Source organism: Cetorhinus maximus, chromosome 13, assembly GCF_964194155.1.
Source record: "Cetorhinus maximus chromosome 13, sCetMax3.hap1.1, whole genome shotgun sequence".
Classification (NCBI taxonomy): domain Eukaryota; kingdom Metazoa; phylum Chordata; class Chondrichthyes; order Lamniformes; family Cetorhinidae; genus Cetorhinus; species Cetorhinus maximus.
The window spans coordinates 67,118,751-67,136,453 of NC_135891.1; the positions used below are offsets into that span (position 1 = coordinate 67,118,751).

The window sequence follows — 17,703 nt, forward strand, 5'->3', positions numbered from 1 at the left end:
TTCCATTGGGGTTGTTGGGGACACGTGGACCTCTGGTATTAATGGTAGCTCTGTACTCAGTACAGCTGATGAGATCTCTACTCCCTTACCGGCCGATCGTAGTAAAGGAACAGCTTCGCTTCCAAGTTTACACGTAGGCTGTCTCCTGTTGAGAGCATTGAGAGTTTGTACCCTGACTGGCTCTTCGTGTCTTTCCATGGCTACATATTGATTCTTCAAGGAGTCTTTCAAGGTCGCAACATCTTTCTGTGCCTTTTCTGCCTGCTGTTTTACCTAGCTGTACATCTGGTTGTGTTTTTTCAACTCCCGCTTCAACAATGCCAACTGTGGAATTGTGGGTCATTCTCTCCTCTTGGTACCTTAGTGTTGTCTCTGAAATTTGTTTGTTCTGATCTTGCACAGCTTGGTTCATTGAAGTCTTCAGTTTATCATGCGTTTTCAATGGTGTATACTCAGCTGGAATCTTGCTCTTCAAATCTTCCAGTTCAGCTCTGAGGTGTACATTTTCCTGTAGAACTGCTTCATTTACCTTCTGCTCGTGCATTTCCTTGCACTGGCATGGTTGGCAACCATCTTGTGGATTACTTACATATTGTCTCCCTCGCTCTGGAAACTTTTGTTTCCCTTTCTCTGTTGGCATGTTTAGGGTTATCAGTCCAAGCTTTAGACTTGCTTCAGCTGAGATGAGTGGCCATTGAGTCCCACCTATATCTGGAACTCCAGGTCTTCCTTCTTGCCATTGCATTGGGTTGTCAGACTAATTTGTCCCTTCAGTCTGAGTATTGTGCCATCATATAGCCTCAATCTTATTTTAGAGGGCTTCATTTTCGGATCGCCATGTTGAGCGATTTCACACAGATCTGTGAAGATCATTACATTGCATGACGTACCTGTGTCTATTTGGCATTTCATGTTTGCTTGATACTCTCCGTCTGTGGTCATCATCATAACGGCCACAAAGCATTTGTCACCGATAGACTTTACTGAACCAACTTGTTATATGGTATATAGTTCTTCATCAGACTCGTCTGCTGATATCTCTCCAGTGGCCATCTGCATATGCTTGTTTTTCTGCTTTCTAGCCAAACCCCTGTGTGCGAAATAATTCTGCTTCTTGCAGTTAAAACACTGCTTCCCCATGCTGGACAATCCTTCTTTTCCTGGGCATGCTGTCCTCCGCAGTATTTGCATCCTGTCCTTCCTACACTTCCAAGTTCAGATACAAAAGGGTGAGGGATGGACAGATTTCAACACGAGGAAGAGAACTGTGAAATTGGAGCATTGCTGGAGGAGCCAATATTGGTCATTGAGCACAAAGGCAATGGGTGAATAGGACTTACTGTGAGTTAGGATACCATAAGACCATAAGACATAGAAGTATGCCATTCAGCCCATTGAGTCTGCTCCACCATTCATTGACATCATGGCTGAACTGATAATCCTCAACTCCACTTTTCAGCCTTTTCCCCATATCCCTTGATTCCCTTAGTAATTAAAAATCCATCTCTGCCTTTAACGTACTTAACGGCCCAGCCTCTATAGCCCTCTGTGCTAAAAAATTCCACAGATTCACTACCCTCTGAGAGAAGAAATTCCTCATCTCTGTTTTAAATGGGCACCCCTTTACTCTAGGATTATGCCCTCTAGTCCTAAACTCTCCCGTAAGGGGAAACAACCTCTCGGCATCTACCCTGTCAAGCCCCCTGAGAATCTTACATGTTTCAATAAGGCCGCCTCTCATTCTTCTAAACTGCATGAGTACAGGCCCAACCTCTCCTCATAAGAAAATCCCTACATCCCCAGGATCAACCTAGCGAACCTTCTCTGGACTGCCTCCAATGCCAGTATATCCTTCCTTAGATAAGGGGATCAAAACTGTTCACAATATTCTAGGTGTGGTCTAACTAGTGCCTTGTATAGTTTTAGCAAGACTTCCCTATTTTTATACTCCATTCCCTTTGAAATAAAGGCCAACATTCCATTTGCCTTACCTATTACCTGAACTTGTATGCAAGTTTTTTGTGATTCATGCAAGAGGACCCCCAAATCCCCCTGTGCTGCTGCATTTTTCAGTCTTTCTCTATTTAAGTCATGTTCAACTCCTCTATTCTTCCTGCCAAAATGCATAAACTCACATTTTCCCAAACTATATTCCATCTGCCATGTTTTTGCCCACTCACTTAACCTGTCTATATCCCTCTGTAGACTCCTTGTGTCATCCTCACCACTTGCCTTCCCACCTATTTTTGTGTCATCTGCAAACTTGGCGATAATACATTCATTTCCCTCATCCAAGTCATTAATATATAAATAACTATGGCCCCAGCACTGACCCCTGTGACACTCCAGGTTGCAGGTTGCCATCCTGAAAATGCCCCCGTACCCCAACTCTCTGTCTTCTATTAGTTAGCCAGTCCTCTATCCATGCTAATATACTACCCTCAACACCATGGGCTCTTATCTTATTAAGTAGCCTTATGTGTGGTACCTTATCGAACGCCTTTTGGAAATCCAAATATATTACATTTACTGGTTCCTCTTTATCTATCCTGCTTGTTACCTCCTCGAAGAATTCTAATAAATTTATCAGGCATGATTTCCCCTTCATGAAACCATGCTGACTCTGCTTGATTATATTATGCATTTATAAACGCTCTGCTATTACATCCTTTATAATAGACTATAACATTTTCCCAATGACAGATGTCAAGCTAACTGGCCTATAGTTAACTCTTTTTGTCTCCCTCCCTTTTTGAATAAGAGTGTTACATTGGCAGTTCTCCAATCCTCTGGGACTTTTCCAGAATCTAAGGATTTTTGCAAGATTACTACCAGTGCATCCACTATTGCTGCAGTTAATTCTTTTTATATCCTAGGACGCAACCCATCAGGTCCAGATGACTTATCAGCCTTTAGCCGCATTAGTTTCTCTAGTATTTTTTCTCTAGTGATAATTAGTGTATTTATTTCCTGTCCCCCTTTTGCCCCATGATTATTTAGTATTTTTGGTATGCTAGTAGTGCCTTCTACTGTGAAGACTGATGCAAAGTATTTATTTAACTCCTCTGTCATTTCCTGGTTCCCCATTATTATTTCCCCAGCCTCATTCTCTAAGGGACCTATACTGACTTTGGCCTCCGTCTTCCTTTTTATATATTTAAAGAAGCTCTTACTGTCCATTTTTATATTACTTGCTAATTTATCGACAAAGTTTACTTTCTCCCTCTTTTTTGGTCATCTTCTGTTGGTTTTTAAAACTTTCCCAATCCTCTGGCTTACTACTAATCTTTGCCACATTGTATGTTTTTTCTTTCACTTTGATACTATCCTTAACTTCCTTGGTTAACCATAGTTGGTTTATCCCCTTCCTACAATCCTTCTTCGTCGCTGGGATATATCTTTGTCGTGAGTCATGAAATATTTTCTTAAATGTCTGCGATTGTTTATCAACCGTCTTTTCTGCTAAACTCCTTTCCCAGTTCACTCCAGCCAACTCTGCCCTCATTCCTTTGTTAATTACCCTTATTTAAGTTTAGCACAGTTGTTTCCGAACTAAGTTTCTCACTCTCAAACTGAACACTAAATTCCACCATGTTATGGTCACTGTTTCCTAGGGGATCTTTTACTCTGAGATCATTTATTAAACCAGCCTCATTACACATTACCAGGTCCAAAATAGCCTGATCCCTGGTTGGATCCACAACATATTGTTCGAAGAAACAGTCCCGAATACACCCTATGACTTCTTGCTCATGGCCATCTCTGCCAATGTGATTTTCCCAATCTACATGAAGATTAAAGTCACCCATGATTAATATACTGCCTTTTTTACATGCCCTCATTATCTCCTGATTTATTCTCTGTCCTACAGTATAGCTACTGTTAGGGGGCCTATAGACTATTCCCACCAGTGTCTTCTTCCCCTTGTTATTTCTTACCTCCACCCATGTGGATTCCACATCTTCCGATCCAAGATCCGCTCTTGCTATCGCACGTATTCCATCTCGTACTAACAAAGTTACCCCACTTCCTGCCTGACCTTTCGAAAAGTCACATACTCCTGAATATTTAGTTCCCAGCTTTGATCTCCTTGTAACCATGACTCCGTAATGGCTATAAGATCATACCCATTAACCTCTATTTGTGCCGTTAATTCATTTATTTTGTTCTGAATACTATGAGCATTTAAGTAAAGAGCCAGTAATTTTGCCTTTTTACCATTTTTCCCCCTCTGACCCTATTTGCTGCTTTTTTTATGTTTGTACACACTGTCCCTTCCTGTCACACTTTGGGTAGCTTTACCTAAATAGCTGCCCTGCCATGCCACCATATACTTTTGTTTTGTAAGCCTACGTATCCCCTCTCCAGAATCCTCCCCACCGCACACCCCTTATTTAGTTTAAAGCCCTCTCTACAGCCCTAGTTATTCGATTCGCTGGGACACTGGTCCCAGCACGATTCAAGTGAAGCTCAGCCCACTGGAACAGCTCCCTTCCACCCCAGTACTGATGCCAGTGGCCCATGAACAGAAACCCATTCCTCCCACACTAATCTTTGAGCCACGTGTCGCAGAACTTTAGGCGAACTCGCTTCTTGAGGGTGGAAGATGGGGCACTGACCAGGGGAACACTGGAATAGTCACATCTGGAAAATAACACATAAATGTAATGAAATGCATGTTGGTAAAACACAGAATAAGCCCTTAAGTTCTGAGGATTATTCAGAAGAAACCATGTGGCAAGAAAGAGGAACTCTACTACAGGGAGTGGGTGAAGCAAATAGTATGGATGAATTTAAGGGGAAGGTAGACAAGCATATGAGAGAGAAGGGAATAGATAGTTACAATGATAGATTTAGAGGAAAGATGGGAGGAGGTCCAAGTGGAGCATGGGCTTTTTAAAATTCTTTCATGGGATATAGGCTTTGCTGGGAAAGCCAGCATTTGTTGCCCATCCCTGAATGCCACTGAACTGCATGGCTTGCTAGGACATTTCAGAGGACAGTTAATAGTCAACCATATTGCTGTGGATCTGGAGTCACATGTAAGCCAGACCACATAAGGATGGCAGATTTCCTTCTCTAAAGGACATCAGTGAACTAGATGGGTTTGGCCTGTTTCTGTGCCATATATCCGATGTAATCTATGTAAGAAAAATTCTAGTTTCTCTAGTCTCTATATAACGGATATCTTTTATTCAAATCAATTCTACTAAATTTCCTTTGCATTCCCTCGAATACCTTGACATCCTCCCAAAATTGGCCTCAGTTACACCAGCTAAAGCCTAACCAGTTTTTATAAAGGTTTAGCATGAGCTTTCTTGCTTTTGTACTCTATGGTTCTATTAAAGCAAGGATCCTGTAAGCCTTTTAACAGCCTTCTCTGCTTGTCCTGCCATCTTCAGAGGTGTGCTTAGGTACACCTGCAGGCCTCACTGTTCCTGCACCCCTTTTAAAATTGTACTATTGAGTTATATTGCCTCTCCTCATTCTTCCTACCTCACCTGCACCACCCACCTCCAAGTTCCTGAGCTTCCCCTCCCTCTAGTTTACAGGCCTTCTCTTCTCACCCCACAACTCCCCAGACTTTTATGTCTCCATCAGGCCAAAAGGTAGCTGGGAAGATGTGGTTCAGGCCGCAGGCTTTGGCTAGGCACATGGGCAGCCACAAATGAGACACGCATGTGCAGCTCTGGTGTGAGGGAGCAGGATGATTCCCATTTGGTTGCACCAAAGGGCTGCTAACGCCTTGCAAGTAATCAGTCCGTATTTATATCAGCAGTAATCACTGCAATAATTACTTACCAAACCTGTGGATCGATTTGGAGCACTCACACCTCACTTTGCTGACAGTGCAATCAGATACCATCTGCAAGCCAACATTATCATCAAATCTGTCAAAATGCAAAATCTATATTAGGTGTTGCTTTTTATTAGCCTCCTCTGATGACTTCCCATGTTACACACCTTTTCAGGTCAAAATGTCAAGCCCCCAGCCTTTTGCGAATCACAATGTTTAGTTGCCACCTCCCTCCTTAATGTTCCCCATTCAGTGTCACATGGTGGAAGATAGTAAAATCAGAATCTTGTCATGTGAAGATTCACCACTATGCCACAACAGCCCCAAACCCTTATTTCTCTCTTGCCATATGCCCTCTCTGAACTCATCATGTCTATCATGATGACCACTTAACTTCATTTTCTGATCCCTATATTATCGGATATTTTAAGCGGTTCCCTCTTGTCAGGCAATGTCCCTCTCCTTTTTAAAATTGCCTTCATTTACAACCCTCCACCCACCGCACCAACAGCTCATGTTATCATCTACCACTTCATCTTTAACCTCCCTTTTATCTCAAAATTCCTTGAATGTGTTGTCATCTACTAGACTTGCACCCAACTCTACTGTGACCTCCTTGTTTAAATCTCACCACACCCCAGTACTGCTATTCACTTTGTAATCAACAAATTTTATTTTACTTTTGATTGCATTTCTAAAGAAAGATAAGGTAACTAGTTCAGAATATGTTTACTGAAAAAAAGGATTATTGATTAGAGCTCCTTAAGTACTTAAGCATTCATGAGAAGCCCCAAATCAGTGTGACTTGCTTCACTTCTATAAGATTGATCTGTAGTAAAAGGGTCCGGTTAATATGGGACTGAGTACAGTGCCACCCACAGAGTCATGTAAGAAGAAACCTGACTCAGAACCAGGGTCAGTCTGGAAATGGACACAGTTGGGTTAAGACCTAGAATGGAGTCAGCTCCATTCCTGTACCTTCTACTGTAAATATGTACATAGTCATAAGTTGTTAATAAAGACTTGCTGTTAATATCCTCCAGACTGGAAGCCTATTCATGATGTCCGAAGCAGGATTCTTCATGAGGGAAGCCCCGGGATTACAAACCCCATCCTCACAAGAATGTTGAGAAACTAAGAAGGGCACCTTCAACGCATTCTGCACTGATCCTAACTTCCAAATGAAGCTACAGACGCTGAGAAAATTCACCAGAAAGAAAAAGCTCCAGATACACAAGAGCCTGGATGCAGATAAGATGGGTAGAAGTTTTACTCAAGCAGAAGACTCCGTTGCATCCCCCTTGGAAGTCCAGCGCTCACAGCCTGCAAGGGTGGGAGAAAATTTTTAAAATTCCAGTCCAGCTAGTCCTAACAAACCCCTTTCAAGTTGTTCAGTCATAAGCGCCATTTGAAAGCAACTTGTCACGAAACCCGATTCCAGGCTCCGAGTCATGGCACATGGCTCCAGAGTCTGGCGCAGCAAGAAAAAAGGAATCATCGTTAATAATTCATTTCGTCCACTCCAGGTACCTCGCAGCTGTCCAGGTTCAGAATCAGCAAGCCTGCGGTTCTTTTCCAAGAGCCCCAACACATAATATGATACTGCCGAGTTAATTAAGTTGGCAACCAACCAACCTCCACTGCCACTGTGGTCCCTTTTTCTTCAGGCATAAGCATGCCACCACCATTTTGAAAAGCCTGCCAAAAACCGGCAAGCACAAGAAGATTCTTTGTTCAGCAGTAGCTGGCGATGCCATTTTGAAGTCTGTAATCTCTTTAAGCTGTACCCACACATTTTTAAATCTTCAAAAATGGATTGCAATTCCACACTTCCAGCTCAACTGGGATTCACCCATGACCCACACCAGTCACACAAGTGGAGTCTTTGTAGCAGAGGATTTTTAAGATACAGTGTTGCTGCAGGTCCCAATAAAGAAATCTGAGGCAGAACAAGTACACTTCTTTACTCGATTGGGCCAATCGCAGACAAATTCATTTCATGACAAGCTACTGATGAATCATCTGCCAAATTTGATGACGTTTTGAAATCTTTCGATGTCTATTTCAACTTGAGATGCGATAAAATACTGGAGAAAGCTAAATTTAATAAGACGGTCCAGCTCCCTGCAGAACCTGTCAATTACTTCATTTTAGGGTGGCTGAAGGATGTGAATATGGCAATTTAATGTTTGAGCTCAGCTGAGACAGAATTGTGGTGGGTGTTGCAGACGATTCACTCTCTGACCTCCAACAAGCTAAAGATGATCTTAACCTCGACAAGGCAATCCAGCTAGCTAGACGGTCTGAGCTACGTGAACAACACAGAACCATCCCTAGTGGAGGGAACACTTCATGGGGAAGAAACCAGCCTTCAGTCCACCATAATAATAAAAGCAAAATACTGCCTACGTTGGAAATTTGAAATAAAAACAGAAAATGGTGGAAAGACTCAGCAAGTCTGGCAGGATCTGTGGAGAGAGAAACAGAGTCAATGGTTCGAATCCCTATGACTCTTTATCAGAGCTGAGAAAGAGTCATATAGATTCGAAACATTAACTCTGTTTCTCTCTCCACAGATGCTGCTAGACCTGCTGACTCTTTCCAGCATTTTGTTTTTACCTCAATCCCCCATATCAGATCACAGAAACACAGGGACCACCCAAGTCAGGCAAAACAACCCCTGAACTGCCCAGCAGAACGGCCCTGCCTGCACTGCGGTGCGAAGCGCCCTCACAGGAAACATCAGTGTCCTGCAACCACTGCCTAACGCTTCCACTACAAAGGCAGAGACACTTTGGTAAACTGTGCAAGTCAAAATCCCATCTCCGCACAGACATTCCAAAGATAATCCATGAGGTCGAGATCGAAGCCCCAGCCATTCTTCTTGGGGGACATCAGAGAATGTGGCTCTTCATTTTGGAATGCTGATATCCTGGTAAACAGTTATCTCACCGATTTTAAATTAGATCCAGGTGCCAGCGTGACAGTCCTATCAGACGAGGAACCATGGTTACAAGGTCATTGAATTTGGACAATAGTCACTCTACTGTATGGAGAAGGAGGAGTCCGACTCCCGATCATCGACATGATCCTTGAACTATTGAGGTATGGTGACAAACAAATCTTTGAGCTGATGTATGTTGTCCACAATCAGCCATCCTCTCTTCTGAGCAGTAGCGTCTGCGTAGCCCTCGACCTTATCCAGCCAACAGAAGATGTCAAGACTACCAGTAATTAGTTGGCCAGAAGAGCATGGTCCTGAGTCCTCGAACACTAAAGTTTATTCAGGCTATGATTTCACCTGTGATCTTTCTTTTCTTTTGTGGAGCAGGTTTACTCATCTTCATTCCAGGTCTTGGAAAATCCCCAACGGTCAGACCAAACTACTGCACACGAGATTACCATTGCCTCCAGTGGAAGTGGTACCAGAGAAGGATCAACAGTCTGAGCAGCCTCCACCTCCAACTACGATGATAGTAGAGTCAGTAGGCATACCAACCACTGTGAACACACAGCAACTTCGAGCCAGCATGCTAAAACCACGAGGGTTGCTGGAACCTGGTAGCAGTTGCGTACCATCAACAACAAAAAGCAGAGGTGAGCATGCTACTCAATCTTTTTGCCACAGGAACACGCTTCCTCAGCCTCAGCGAGCTTCCAGATGGCCTAAACAGAGAAGGATGAAAGAACACCGCCAAGTAGATGAACACATTTTTCATCACTCCATAAGAAAGTCAAGAGTGACAACATCCATACTCTACCAAACCAACCAGGCATGGTTTAATCTCAAGCAATGAAAGATGAAACCATACCCAAACACCAATCCAACCTCCAAGCCAACAACAAGGACAAGCAACACCAGAGCATACCATTCTCCTGACAGAATGGCGAACGAGATGTGGAAGGAATTTAAGGCCTCCAGGTTGCCCGAACCTCTAACTTCAAGGACTTGGAGGGGGGAGATGGGGTAGTGAGAATGTTGTTAATGTTAATATTTTAATAGCAATAATGTTAGAATAGCATCAAGGCTGTAACAATAAGGTTAATGGACAAGGCTTAACAATGTAAGACTTGAAGTAACTAAAGTAACTCTATATCTATGGGATAGAGAATTGGAGGGAGGTGTAGTAGAAGGGTCTGGTAAATAAAGGGTTACTGTGGGACTGAGTACAGTACCGCCCATACATTGTTGTAAGAAGACACCTAACCCAGAGCCAGGGTCAGTCTGGAGATGAACACAGTTGGGTTAAGACCTAGAATGGGGTCAGCTCCAAACCTGTACCTTCCACTGTAAATATGTACATAGTCATGAGTTGTTAATAAAGACATGTTGTTAATATACTCCAGACTGGAAGCCTACTTCATGATGTCCAAAGCAGGATTCTTCAGATAGGACATTTCATTTTTCAGATGTGCATTTAATACTTGGGAGGTTTACATGAATAAAATAAAAACATACCGAATATTTTCCCAGGATGATCGTTTACCAAAAGTAATAACTGGGGCTTCTCCCTTCGCAAGGTAGGTGAGTGTCTCTTTGATAATGTTTTCAATTGCTTTAAGAACATCTGAACTGAAAGAGATGTGACATTAATTAGTAAGTTTATTGTATAGAAACGGTGCTCAGCAATGGAATTGTCATACTGAAATTGCAATACTCTGAATAAGGTATGAAAACTCAAAAGTGCCATCTGGTGTATTGTCAAGATCTTATAAAGCATCAGCTCTGTATTACCTTCTGCACTCCTGAGCGTTCTGTATCAAGTGCTAACACTCTCACCTCATCTCGAGAATTCAGCTCTTTTGTCCATGTTTGGCTGTAATGAGGCCTGGATCCAAATGGCTGTGGGAGAAACTAAACTAATGATTGATGAGCAGTTAAGTGACACTTGATATTATTGTCAATGGTGGCTTCCATCACTTTGCTGAAATTTGAGATAAGCTGATGGGACAATAACTAGCTGGATTGAATTTGTCCTGCACCTAACAATAGGACTTGCCTGGGCAATTTTCTACTTTGTCAAGTAGATCCGTATTGTACCTGTGACAGTTTGGCTACAGGTGGGGCTACATTAAAGCACTACAGAAAGGATGTGATTGGGGTCTTTTGCTGTATCCTGTGTTCTCAGCTATTCTTGATATCAGGTGGAGTGAATCACATTAGCTTGAGACTGGAATCTTTGATGGTAGGAACCTCAGGAGGCCAAGATGCATCATCCATTTAGCAATTAAATGTTTCAGCCTTGACTTTTGCACAGTTGTGATAGGGTCTGCCATTATTGAGTATCGGGATATTCATGGAGGCTGCTCTTCCCGATCTTGTTTATCCATCACCATTCACAACTCGATAAGGCAAGACTACAAAGCTTTGATATAATCCATTGGTTGTGGGATCGCTTAGTTCTGTCTAAAGCATGTTCCTTTTGTTTAGAATACATACAGTCCTGTATTGTAGCTTCACGAGGTTAGCACCTCACTTTTAGGAACCCCTGGTGCTACTTCTACACATCTCATTGAACAAGGATTGGTTCCCTGGCTTGATCATAACAGTAGAGTGAAGGACATGCTAGGGCATAAAGTCAGGTTGTGGTGGAATACAATCCTACTGCTGCTGCTGATGGCCCACAGTGCTTCATAAATGCCACGTTTTGCATTGTTAGATCTATCCTGAATGTAACCCATTTAACACGGTGGCAGTGGCACACATGATGGTGGATGTTCTCACTGTGAAGACTGGATTAATCTCCATAAGGACTGTGCATTGAACACTCCTAATGCTACTGTGGAGAGGTGCATCTGCAGATGTAGCTTGGTGAGGACAAGATCAAGTAGGTTTCTCTATCGTATTGTTTCTCTCACCATCTTCCACAGGCCATTCTGGCTGCTAGGTCCTCCAGGACTAAGTTAGCTCTGTCAGCTGTGGTGTTACCAAGCTACTCTTAGTGATGGACATTGGAAGTCCCCACAATGAGTACATTTTGTACCCTTGCGATCCTCGATGCTTCTCCAAATGGGGGTTTATTCATCACTGAGGGAGGGTGTTAGGTGGAATCAGCAGGAGCTTTCCCTGCCCATGTTTCATCAGATGCCACAAAACATTACGGCATCTGGAGTCAATCTTGATACTCCTAGGGTCATCTCCTCGCAACATATACCCGTGTGCCATCACCTTTGGTAGGCATGTGGTTCAGGATGTACCCAGTGATGGTGATGGAGGAGTCTGGAACATTGGTTGTAAAGTATGATTCTATGAGTATGACAATGCCAGGCTGTTGCTTGTTGAGTTTTTGGGATAGCTCTCCCAAATTTTCTCAAGTCCCCAGATGTTAGTGAGAAGGGCTTTGCAATGTTGACTAGGGTGGTTGTGCCTTTCCTCATGTCCATTGCCTAGGTTGATCTGTCCTGTTTCACTTTTATTAGACTCTGTCATAGCGGCTGGATCCAATTTCAGAGGGCAGTTAGGAGTCAACTAGATTGCTGTGCATCTAGAGTCACAGATAGACTAGGCCAGGTAAGGACAGCATATTTTCTTCCCCAAATGACACCCGTGAACCAGATGGGTTTGAAAAACAATTTTATTGCTTTACATTCACTGATACTAGCTTTTTATTCAAGATTTATTTAATTAATCAAATTTAAATTCCCCAGCTGCTGAGGTGGGATTTCAACTCTTGCCTCTGGACCATTAGTCCAGGCTTCTGAACTACTAGTCCAGCAATAAACAGTCAATTGGTAAAACAGAACTTGACGACTGCTGGAAAGGGAGAGGTGTTGTTGAAGCTGTTCATCTTGCATTTATCAAGACAACACAAAGAATGCCAAATTTCAAACAATAACAATTTATACTACAGGAGAAAAGGGTGCTGACTGGTTGGCAAGTTAACTGATTGGCCGAGGCTTTGCCATGGAGAGAGCAATGTAGGACACGGGGAACCATAGGCTCCCCAAGCTCCCAGGTAATTCAAAAAAGGTGCAAGGTTTGAACATATTCCTTTCGTTTATTGAGAACAGGCCCCCGTGTATGAATGTATGTCACTTTGAGCAAGCATAAATGAGAAACAAACCAATTTAAGGTAATCAGTCGAGCTCATAATGTGTCCCACCACAAATCTTTGGAGCATTGTGCATCTTTTCTTTCAATTCAATACCATCCTTAACTTCCTTAGTTAGCCACAGATGATGAATCCTTCTCAAAGAGTCTTTCTTCCTCAATAGAATATGTTATGATCTCCATAGATACCGATAACATTTAAGAAAAGAAATTTGAACAGCCAGTTAATAGCTGAAAGGATAATAACAGACTAAAAGCACTGTTGACGAAACACTATTTTTGTAGGCAACTTGTACTTTAAACTATAGAACAAAACTTTTCACCACAACCAGGAAAAAACACTATGTTATATGTTACGCTGTCCTTTAATTAGACGTTGCATTCTCCCAGAATCAGTTCAAAATGATTCTTAGCTTCTGTTCTTTTCCTTTCTCAGCATAGAATCTTTTAACTCCAGTACTGTCTTTCACAGTGCAAGTTTTCCTGGAAAATTCTTCTGGACAAAGCTAGGCAAAACATTTTAACTCCACACAAATTTGGCCTTTCCAATCCGAGTGCAAGCATTCCAGTGCAGTGAACTATAGAGACCTTCAGCCCCAAGCCGCATTCTCTCTCCCAGACAGTAGCAGACTAACTGTGTCTGTGAGCTTTCAGGAATACTTTAGAAATCCATCCCCTCTCAAAGATATTTTAGAAATCCATCCCCTCTCAAAGCCCATTTCCATGGCAAAATGAATCACATGGCTCACGTATCCAGGTAGAGATGTTGATTAGCTTTCCACAAGAGCACAACTGTCATCTTAGAACTACATGGACAGTTTAAAGCACAACTGTTTACAATATGACATTCTCAACACTTTTCTGGGGCTTTGGAGGTTCACAGTCTCCACTATTAGCATACAGGCTGCTGCAATTGTCTCCAAGTGTAAATATGTTGTACCTTCTCAGTAAAACAATCTGGGGCTCCTTTAATCTCTAAAAATCAAACCACTCAGGCTTGCTGTCAGGCAAACCTCAGCACAGGTCACAAAACCCCTTCATTTAACCCAAAACTGAAGACAGTCCCAAAGCACAACACTTTTATAAACCTCATAATTGTAACAAAAAATCTTTGTTGAAAATTATGAAATATCTCCTTAAATGTCTTCCACTGCTTCTCTACCATCTTACCTTTTAACCTATTTTGCAATCCACTTTAGCCAACTCTGTCTTCATACCATTGTAATTATCTCTAAGTTTAAGACTCTGAAACCCACATTTCTCATCCCAAACTGAATGTGAAATTCCATCATGTAACGGTCACTCTTACCAAGAGCATCTTTCATGAAGTCATTAATTAATCCTGCCTCTTTACACATTACCAGGCATAGTACAGCTTGTTCACTGGTTGGTTCCAGAACATATCGGGCCATAACTTCCAAGCTCTCTGGTATTGGATTGGGGAAGTACCCCAAAAATGCGGCGAGGAATCCCTCTCGGAACTTCACAGGTAAGCATTTGCACGGCAATTGGCCAGAAGTGCACACTTCCTCTAAGCAATTGCGCTGCGCTGGGAACCATCCAAAAATGTGATTATAAACTCAAATCTCAGGCGGTTCCGACAGGGTTACGGCAATAGTTACCCAGAAAATGTTAGAAGCATTAAAACCTCTTCGAACGTCTGGGTAACAATTGTAAACACTCAGAACGAGCCCCCCACTGGACTCCCCCACCCCTAACTAACTACCACCACCCCATCATGGTATTCCCTACTCCCTGACCTCCCATGGGACTCCTCACCCAAACCCCCTCACCCCATGAAATTCAAACCAGCCCAAATGTCCGACCCCCCCAGCTCCCTCCCAATGTTCGACACCCCCACCCCCTCCTGAATGTCCAACCCTACCTCCCCAACGAAGTGTGAAACTCTCCACCCACTCCCGATGTCTGACCCCCCCCATCCCCAAAATGCTATCCACTTACCTTCTCCATGACCTGTCAATTTCAGACCTTTAAACTTACCCATTTTACAGCAGCTAGTGCCGTAAAAAGGGGGCGTGTCCTCCTTTAATTAGACAGTGCTGGACTGCGACGCTGGGCTTCACAGGCAGATGCACCGCCTGGATCTTGCCTGGCCTGAGTCGGAAGTTTGGGTGAGACAGGCACGGAAGAAATTTGGAGTAGGTAAGTGGGCAAGGAGTGGCAATCCGACGATGCTTGCCACTCTGAGGAAGTTATGGCCCATTGTTCTAAAAAACGGTCCCCAGTGTACACTGTGAACTCATCCTCCAGACTATCTTCGTCAATTTGATTCATCCAAACTATATGAAGATTAAAATCTGCCATGATTACTGGAGGGCGTTTTGACACCAAGTTAAAGTCAGAATTTAAGACAATAAGGTAGCCTGGCAGCAAAAGGTCAGAAAGCCATGAAAATGCAAGACAGACAAGAGTTGGTCTGTTTAAGTCAAGATGACCCACCACAGTAAAGTCACACGATTGACTACAGATTGCATTTCTTTAAAAACTAACTGTGGATCCAAACCATTAGTTCTGATCCGAGTCACTAACAACTCTAAAGTCTAATCCTCACCCCCTCAATGCAGAAAGGGCCGCCGTGTCCAGTTATTGTGGAGATTGGCCTTTTGACAATTTGCAATCACTTGTTCAAATCACAGGGATTGCTGAAGGGAAAGGTTTTGCTCTGGCTCCGGGTCCAATCCCCTTACCTGCCCAGTGGCTTCGCCCGCACCAGCTGCTGCTGCCCGGCGCCGGGAACCTCAGTCCCCGTCCGCAAGGACTGCAGCAGAACCGCCTGGTGCCGCTCCATCACCCCGAAGTCGGCGACTTGCAGCAAACGCTCCATTGAAGGGCGGTGACAACGCGAGGGACATCCAGGAATGGCACCGTGGCTGTCGGCCGGCTCCCGCCAAACCAACTGCGCATGCGCGGCAGTCGGCCCGTTCCCGCCAAACCAACTGCGCATGCGCACAACTGGCCTCAATTAGAAGGAAATCTGGCATCCTTCCCTGATCTGGCCCACGTGCGACTCCAGATCCACAGCAATGTGCTTGACTCTTAAATTCCCTCTGAAATGGCCAAACAAGCCTCACAGTTGGATCAACCTGCTACAAAGCCTAAAAGGAATAATGAAATCAGATGGACCACCAGGCATTGACCTAGGCACCAGGAATGACAATGGCACACCCATAAGAATATGATCCCTCTGTGCTGCACTTGTTTGGAATTTCTCTCCATTTAAATAATAGTCTGCCTTTTGATTCTTCTTACCAAAGCGCATGACCTCACACTTTCCTACGTTAAACTCCATCTGCCAAGCTTTTGCCCACTCACTCAACCTATCTATATCCCGTTGCAGATTCCTTATGTCCTCATCACAACATGCCCTCCCACTTATTGTTGTATCATCAGCAAATTTGGATACATTACACCCTGCCCCTCCTCCCAAGTCATTAATATAGATAGTAAATAATTGAGGCCCAAGGACTGATCCTTGTGGCACCCCACTAGTTACGTCTTTCCAACCTGAAGAAGACCCATTAATCCCAACTCTCTGTCTTCTATGTGTTAACCAATCGTCAATCCATGCTAATACATTACCCCCAATGCCGTGAGCTCCTATCTTGTGCAATAACCTTTTACGTGGCACTTTATCAAATGCCTTCTGGAAATCCAAATACACTTTGTCTACCAGTTCAACTCTACTTGTTATATCCTCAAAGAACTCTAGCAAATTTGTCAAACATGATCTCCCTTTCACAAAACCATGTTGACTCTGTTTGTTTGCGTTAAGCTTTTCTAAATGTCCTGCTATTTCTTCCTTAATAATGGCCTCTAGCATTTTCCCAATGACAAATGAAAGGCAGACTGACCTATAGTTTCCTGACTCTTGTCTCCCTCCCTTCTTGAACAGGGGCGTCAGTTTTAGCAGTTTTCCAATCCGCTGGGGCCCTCTCAGAATCCATCTGGAATATTTTGACCAATGCTTCCACTGTATCTGCAGCCACTTCCTTTAACACCCTTGGATGCAGGCCATCTGGTCCTGGCAACTTGTCTGCCTTTAGTCCCAGTAGTTTGTCAAATATTTTGCCCTTTGTGATAGAGACTGTTACAAGATCTTTCCTCCCATTAGCTCCTTGCTTACCTGATATCTTTGGGATGTTTATAGTGTCCTCTACTGTGAAGACCGATGCAAAATATTGGTTTAAATTATCTGCCATTTCCCTGTTCCCCGTTATCAATTCCCCAATCACATCCTCCGAGGGTCCCACGCTCACTTTAGCCACTCTCTTCCTTTTTATATACACATAGAAGCTCTTGCTCTTTTTTTTTATATTTCTTGCCAATTTACTTACATAATCAATTTTCTCCCTATTTATTAGCTTTTTAGTCACCCGCTGCTGATTTCTAAAACATTCCCAACCCTCTGGCCTACCACTAGTTGTTGCCACTTTGTATGCCTAAGTTTTTGATTGGATACTCTCCTTGACCACCTTTGTTAACCACGGGTGGTTCATCCTTCTCATCGAGCCCTTCTTTTTGACCGGGATCAATTTTTGCTGAGCGTTATGAAATATCTGCTTAAATGTCTGGCAAAGCTCATCCACTGACCTTCCCCTTAATCTATTTTCCCAGCACACTTTAGACAACTCTTCCTTCATACGTCTGTAATTGCCCTTATTTAAGTTGAGGACACTGGTTTGAGACCCGAGTTGCTTGCCCTCAAACTGAATTTGAAATTCTACCATGTTGTGATCACAATCCCCTAGAGGATCCTTAACTACGATATGTCTTATTAACCCCACCTCATTACACATTACTAGATCCAAAATAGCTTGTTCCCAGGTAGGTCCTG

At 43.2% G+C, this 17,703-nt stretch overlaps 1 protein-coding gene across 1 annotated transcript in view; it reads right to left on the reverse strand.

The window, feature by feature from the left end:
* The window catches only part of spo11 (SPO11 initiator of meiotic double stranded breaks), a 98,121-nt gene extending 82,308 nt beyond the window's left edge, over positions 1-15,813 (reverse strand). Inside the window, exons 1-3 of the mRNA XM_078554721.1 lie at positions 15,557-15,813; positions 10,257-10,370; positions 5,803-5,891 (exon numbers count right to left, since the gene is read on the reverse strand). Coding sequence (XP_078410847.1) covers positions 5,803-5,891; positions 10,257-10,370; positions 15,557-15,813 — 460 coding nt within the window. The remainder of the gene's footprint in view (positions 1-5,802; positions 5,892-10,256; positions 10,371-15,556) is intronic.
* Positions 15,814-17,703: the final 1,890 nt, after the last annotated feature.